Source organism: Hemibagrus wyckioides, linkage group LG14 (assembly GCF_019097595.1).
Source record: "Hemibagrus wyckioides isolate EC202008001 linkage group LG14, SWU_Hwy_1.0, whole genome shotgun sequence".
Lineage (NCBI taxonomy): Eukaryota > Metazoa > Chordata > Actinopteri > Siluriformes > Bagridae > Hemibagrus > Hemibagrus wyckioides.
The window spans coordinates 17,552,511-17,559,891 of record NC_080723.1 but is presented as its reverse complement, the minus strand read 5'-3'; the positions used below and the strand labels follow the sequence as shown (position 1 = coordinate 17,559,891).

Sequence of the window (7,381 nt, the reverse complement as noted above, 5' to 3'; positions counted from 1 at the left end):
TAATTCTAACAGGAATAACTAGTTACACTTGACTGTATTCAAGCTAGTTATTTATTTATTTATTTATTTATTTATTTATTTAACACACCCCTGCTCCGAAGCCATAAACGAGCCCGGGCACATCTTTTCTAAAAATACACTTCTTGACAGTTCAGATATAATCAATGTCAGTGTGAAGATTGATACTTCAGCACACATGGGAAAGGTCAAGGAGATGATGAATGCTGCGAGATGGTTCAAGTGTCACTCATTAGAAGCAGCTATAGGCATCAGGAGCGCTGGCATTTCACATTCAACCCAATCAGAAGCCCTGATTACACCGTGTAGTATAACCCAGAGAGAAAATTCATCATTACATCGTCAAGCACACCAACGGAGATAGAACAGGGGAAAAAAAAAAGAGACCTTTTTACCTCCGCTGGTGCCTTGAGGAGCCGTCCTTCAGAGCGAGCTCTTTGGGAAAATAAAATAAAATAAATAAAATGTAGAGATGCCAAAGAGATTGCAAACTTTCTGTCTGAAAATAAAAGAGTCTAAGAGGAGAACCTGGCATTGTGTTATCTTCTTTAATTCCTGCAATAGGGACCTGAAATTATTGTTTATTAGCACACACTCTCACACACACACACTCTCACACACACACACACACTATCCTCTGCGTTCTGTTGTGCTGTCCTACACACGCTCAGAGAGAGAGAGAGCAAGACAGATGATAGTTGACTGAAAACAAAATCCACTCAACAATCATCTGTCTTGCTCTCTGCTGTATCTCTTGCTGTATAAATCATTTTTTCGTCCACCCTCTTGGTCAGTGATGACCAGAGGAGGTTTGGTTTTGAGTTTTTTGGACTCATATCCAATCAGACAGGAAAACAACACAATCAGAGTGTTTCCTGTGTGTGAGCTAAAGCTCTTGTTAGTCTTGTTGGTTCTGCTCCTGACACACCCAGGGTTCAAGGCCTTAATGCCTGGTGATAAGCTCACTTACCCATGAGGCTTTGCAACTTGCACTGAGCAGTGCACTATACCAGGAAATAATCTAATCTAAAGTATGTGTGTGTGTACAAAGAGTAAAAAAGTCCAATTGGAAAAAAATATCTATCTATCTATCTATCTATCCATCCATCCATCCATCCATCAACCCACCCACAGACCCATCCATCCATCCATCAACCCCCCCACAGACCCATCCATCCATCCATCCATCTATCCACTGATGCAACCACCCATTCATCTATCTATCTATCTATCTATCTATCTATCTATCTATCTATCTATCTATCTATCTATCTATCTATCTATCTATCTATCTATCTATCTATCTATCAACCCACCCACAGACCCATCCATCCATCCACCCACCTATCCACCGATTCAACCACTCATTCATCTATCTATCTATCTATCTATCTATCTATCTATCTATCTATCTATCTATCTATCTATCTATCTATCTATCTATCCATCCATCCATCCATCCATCCATCCATCCATCCATCCACCGATTCAACCATCTATCTATCTATCTATCTATCTATCTATCTATCTATCTATCTATCTATCTATCTATCTATCTATCTATCAACCCACCCACTGACCCATCCATCCATCCATCCATCCAACTGTCCGTCCATCTACCCACTGATTTAACCACCCATCCATCCATGACTCTTTTTACTCTATTTAAATGACAGCCAGTTTATGTCCAGTCTGTAATTTTCCTCTATTGCACAACAGCTAGCAGTCTTGGTGGGAAAACCCATGAATCAGACACACTCTTTCAAAATGCAGCTTATGTAATCGAAGTGTAGCCCGAGCTCACTTGAGAAACAACCTCAACTCAGAAAGATCTCAGAAAGTGGAACAAACTTGAAGGAGTTAGTGCAGTGACGTTCTTTCATATGATTGAAAAGCTGATTCCTCTTTTGCATGTGTGACAGCGTGATGACAAAAGAACCATTTCTCAACACCCAGGTTCATTGAGTCTTATGAAGTTCAGTGTTACTGAGATTTGTTTGGATTGCAGTTCAAATAAAATGCACTGTAGGTTGATTGGCATCTCTAAATTGTCTGTAGTGGTGAGTGTTTTGGCACCCTGTCCAGTGTGACCCCCAATTTGTGCCCCGAGGACCCTGGGATAGACCCCAGGTTCCCTGCAACCCTGTGTAAGATAAGCGCTACAGAAAATAGATGGATGGATGGATGGATGGATGAGCTAGAGACTTGCAAAGTCTTTCTTTTCAAATCACCCTTGCTTTATTCAACTACTGATATCGAGATGACTCTGATATTAATGGCATGAAGTGAAAAGGTTCTTCACTCCCACTCACGTCCACTCCTGAAGCAATTCCTCTGCCAGTTATGTTGCTTGTCCTTTAAAGAGAAATAAAATTGTAAATAAAATCCCTGCATCATTGCAGATCTGATGTGAACATCACTGTGTCAAAGAGTACTCTCAGAGCCACAGATTGCACATCCCTCTCCAAAAAGACTCAAATCAGAAGTGCATGCCGGCTCAAAAAGAGGCTGATCAAAAGTCCTTTTTCTGACACCTCTGAAGCCGACGCAGCCGAAAAACGTCCCAGACGCCGCTTTAGTCAGGTATTAGAATCTTCCTCTCTTGCTCTCGGTTTCAGAAGTTTCATCTGAGTTGCCGGATCGTCCACACGAGCGCATTTGAAGAATTACATATACGTCCTTGAGTAGTGTAATATCGTAAACAGGTTTATTATACTGGACCGATTTATTTATGTTCAGTGTTAACAGTGTAAACTAAAATGCACTGAAGCTAGAAATGTAATTTGCAGCCTGTCTGGGGCTGTTAATTGAAGTGCAGTTTGATTTGTTCTCGGCCGCACAAATAAAACAGCCTAAAAATAGCAATGTCCTGAAACTTTGTTATTTTTCTAAACTTAAAATGGACTTAACTCTATTAAGACTAGTCATCTAGTCAACTGGGGCAGTGGTAGTTCAAATGGTTAAGACTCTGGGGTGTTGATTGAGGTTCAAGCCCCAGCACTGTCAAGCTGCCAACGCTGGGCAATTGCGCAAGGCACTTAACCCTCTCTGCTCCGGGGGTGCTGTATCATAGCTGACCCTGAGCTCTGACCCTAACTTCCTCAGCTGGAATATGTGAAGAAAGAATTTCACTGTGCATCTCATTCACAAAGACTGAAGATGTCCTTCTTCCTCTTCTGGACATCAGCCAAAATGTGTCAGTTTAGGTATTGCACCATCGCTTCAGTTCAGCAATCAAAGTTCCTCCAGATCCATCCAGAATCAGGATCTGTGCAGCTGCCACTGCTGGGCAATTGCACAAGGCACTTAACCCTATCTGCTCCAGGGATGCTGACCCTGAGCTCTGACCCTCAGCTGGAATATGTGAAGAAAGAATTTCACTGTGTTTTAATGTATATGTGGTGATAGTAAGGGTTCTTCTTCAGACTGGTCATCATGTAGTTAAAAAACCCCCAAAAAACAGTAGTCCTACAACCCCTAAAAGAAATGTTGCACCACTTGGGATGTCATTATTAGCAAAAGGTCCTTTGCACTGATACTGTATATGTCTTACACCAGCATTGCCACACTTTATAAAAGAAAGCGTCTCCACTGGGTCCTGGACTGTGGGATCCAGCACTATTAAAGATCATGCGATGCGGTCCTGACCTTTAAAACACACCGAAAACATCTCGAGTGGCTCTCGACGTCCACCGATTCAACAAGAACCCAGACGTATAAAAAGCACCTGCCCTGCAAAGCTCGGTTCCTGGGTTCCTGTTTCTCCGAAACGTGCACGTGTAGGCGCATCAGGGTCCGACTGCAGGGACGTGTAATCTGGCTTTCCTTCAGGAGTCCTCCTCAGCGCTAGCCACCCAGGTGCAAAAACTAAATCTGCATTTCACACATCTTTGCACATCCATAAATGAATGAGGCTGAGAGCAAAGCGAAGCGAGCTTTTAATATCAGAGTCACAACAGAGAAGCACTGCCAGGATGAAACACCGCCGCTGGGGTTTGCGCAAGGAAAGGGAAGGGGAATGGAACACTCCACTAGCACCAGCGCTTCTGTCTCCTTCCAAAAGGGGGTGCTGTTGAATCACTAGAGAGACTTTCTGTTTTCTTCGCCATGCATTATTATGGAAGCAGTGACTGACTCGACTCTCTGTGGGTTCGGCTTTAAAAAGGCATTCTTCATCACAGGGTCTGAGCAAAAAATGAGGATGTTTCAGCTCAAAGGAGCACACACGCACACACACACAAAGCTATTAACCAATCACTGCACCAGATCCTACTCACTCGAGCCGCTCTTCGTAAAAGGCGAGATTTCTTCCAACTTCACAATGGTGGAATAATTAGAAATGTCACATGAATTCAGATAACAGCCCAATCTCTATTGTCCCATACACAATTATATTACAGGACACAACACCAGCGTGACGTAGAGAATATTGTGGGTGTTACTGACATGACACAGGTCCCCTATTATTCATTTACTTCATTCCTGCTCTGGATCCTTCTGAGACCTTTCAGGCAAAACAAAGAGCAAGCTCTTCTGGTCTTGCAACGTCAAAACTCGGCTGTACGGCTCACGCGTATTCGGCTAGTTCAGAACTTTGAGCTGAATTAATGAGGGAGCCTCAGTGTTGCTGAACAGAGTGTACAACATCAACTGGGAAACGCATCTCATGGGGACAGAGGCTAGGTCTAATTAGTCCTGTGTTTGTAGCTTTGTGTGATGCCAAGAAGAGAAGAGTTATTATTAAAAGCCAGCTCTCTAAGAGGCTTCCTTTCCAAGATTATAGCTAAAATGAGCTGCATGGGGGGGTGGGGGGTGGGGGTGGGGAGTCAGGGTTTTGCTTTAAGTGCCTCTTACTGAGACGGACATAAACCGTTTACTGAAAGAACATGGAGTCATTCCAGAAAGTCTGTCAAACTGGAGTCTACGTCAGACCAGAAAGCATCTCATTCACGAAGACTGGAGATGTCCTTCTTCCTCTTCTGGACATCAGCCAAAAAGTGTCAGTTTAGGTATCGCACCATCGCTTCAGTTCAGCAATCAACGTTCTTCCAGATCCCCCCAGAATCAGGATCCGTGCAGTGTGAAGGTTTAGTTAATAGCAATACTATAAGCACAAGCGTTCACAGCTCCAGAAAGTGCTGATTAGGGCGAGTGGTGAAAAGCTTACACTGATAACAAAGCCGAGCGCAAAGGCTGACTCACAGCGCTGTTAAAGCTGCAAACTCTGCAGCTCCCACCATCTTTTAACAAAAACACCAGGGAGGGTGGAGGTGGTGGAGGACTTTTATCTCCAGGGGTTTCTCAATGCTTTCTGCTCTCCTGCCTTACATATAGATTCCATCCCTTGTGGAAAGAGTCTGTATGTTAAAAAACTCTTTCACTGTCACGTGAGATGGCATCTACTGCAGAAGGGGCTCTAGGTGTGTGTGTGTGTGTGTGTTACCTCATTACCTTTTTATTAATTCACAGTGGAGAGGCGTTTGCTCCGTACACATGGCCTGAGCAGATGGAGGGGGCTGATGAGGACAAATCAGCCTCGCTTTCCTCAGGAGAGGAGAAAAAATAAATAAATTGCACATTGCAGGTGAATTCTGGAGCTGCTGGTTTAAGACCCAGCTCACACCACATCCTGTTAACAAGCACACACACACACACACACACACACACTACAGAATTGTTAATTGGCCTTCATAGTGGCCTGCTTATTAAAACACACAACGTTACATAACACCTCCTGCAACCAGCGAGTCGGCGTGAGCTAGAGAGAGAAAATGATAACAACTGTCCTAATATGCCAAGGAAAATGAAGCAGGGCAAATAAATAGGGAAGACGTGCAACTTTTTACACTCCTTAAAGCGAGGAGGAAACACTCCTCATCTGCATAAAGAGCTTGGAGGATTCTCCGAGTCGTGTCGTGTTCTTTTTTATTTAAAAATAGTAAGTTATTCAAACATTTACAGGATATGTGAACAAAAACCGCTGTCAGCAACCTATACAGAGGGAAAGAAACAAGAAAGAAAGAAAGATATTTGCTTGATGTCTCTTTTTCTTTAAAAAAAAATGAACAGAAAGAAAGTAAAACAAAGTTGATGGAAATCATTTCGTCCAGCTTGCTTCTGTTCTGATGAACCCTCAGCAGGTCGGAGCTGGTTATCTCTGTGGCTCACACCAGTCCTTCCGTATGGCAGCAACACACACACACACACACACACTCAAACAAGTCTGTGCTTGAACACTGTAGAACGTACACACACCCAGGAGCCCAGGAGTCCACACTTCCTGTCCCATACCACACTTCCTGTCCGAGCCTCGGCGACCCGATGACGGCTAATCAGAAGGACTCGCTCCTCTCTGTGGGCCTTTGTGCCAGTCTTTGGGGTTTAAACGCTCAGAGGCATGACTCTATGCCGTCTTGATGCCTTCGAATCCGCAGAACTTCCAGCGCTTCTCCAGACTGGCCCCCACGCCCGTCAGCTCCTGCTTAAAGGTGTAGGGCAGTCGACCCAACAGCGTCTCAACCTCCGTCGTGCTGATCTGGAGTTTACACAAAAATACAACAAACATATACTTAGAGCTTACACTTAATACATTAAAGAACTTCATACTCTATTGAAGCTCTGGCTGGAGATATAAAACTGCCATCAAAAGACTTTTAAAGCTTTGAGTACTAATTAAAGAGCATCTTTTTATTCATGCCACATAAAATACCTAAAATTGCAAAAATATTTTCAGGAATTCTTTAGCTGCTTGTTTAACGGAAGCTCTAAAATGACCATTCTGAAATCTGACCCATTTTTCTGCGACAGATTGATGAACAAACCAAGTTAGGTGAGTGAGTGAGTGAGTGAGTGAGTGAGAGAGATAGAGAGAGAGAGAGAGAGAGAGAGAGAGGCAGACAGACAGAGACTCAGAGAGAGAGAGAGAGAGAGAGAGAGAGAGAGAGGAACAGAGAAAGAAAGAGAGTGGCAGAGAGACAGAGACTCAGAGAGAGAGAGAGAGAGAGAGAGAGAGAGAGAGAGAGAGAGAGAGAGAGTGGGGCAGACAGACAGAGACTCAGAGAGAGAGAGAGAGAGAGAGAGAGAGAGAGTGGGGCAGACAGACAGAGACTCAGAGAGAGAGAGAGAGAGAGAGAGAGAGAGAGAGAGAGAGAGAGAACAGAGAAAGAAAGAGAGTGGCAGAGAGACAGAGACTCAGAGAGAGAGAGAGAGAGAGAGAGAGAGAGAGAGAGTGGCAGACAGACAGAGACTCAGAGAGAGAGAGAGAGAGAGAGAGAGAGAGAGAGAGAGAGAGAGTGGCAGACAGACAGAGACTCAGAGAGAGAGAGAGAGAGAGAGAGAGAGAGGAACAGAGAAAGAAAGAAAG

The 7,381-nt window shown here is 43.9% G+C and overlaps 1 protein-coding gene across 4 annotated transcripts in view; it reads right to left on the bottom strand.

Moving 5' to 3' along the window:
- Window positions 1–5,926: 5,926 nt before the first annotated feature.
- Window positions 5,927–7,381, bottom strand: part of enox2 (ecto-NOX disulfide-thiol exchanger 2) — a 292,078-nt gene continuing 290,623 nt past the window's right edge. For all 4 annotated transcript variants that reach the window (XM_058407650.1, XM_058407652.1, XM_058407651.1 and 1 more), the window contains one exon: window positions 5,927–6,553. In XM_058407650.1, coding sequence (XP_058263633.1) covers window positions 6,422–6,553 — 132 coding nt within the window. In that variant the 3' untranslated portion in view covers window positions 5,927–6,421. The remainder of the gene's footprint in view (window positions 6,554–7,381) is intronic.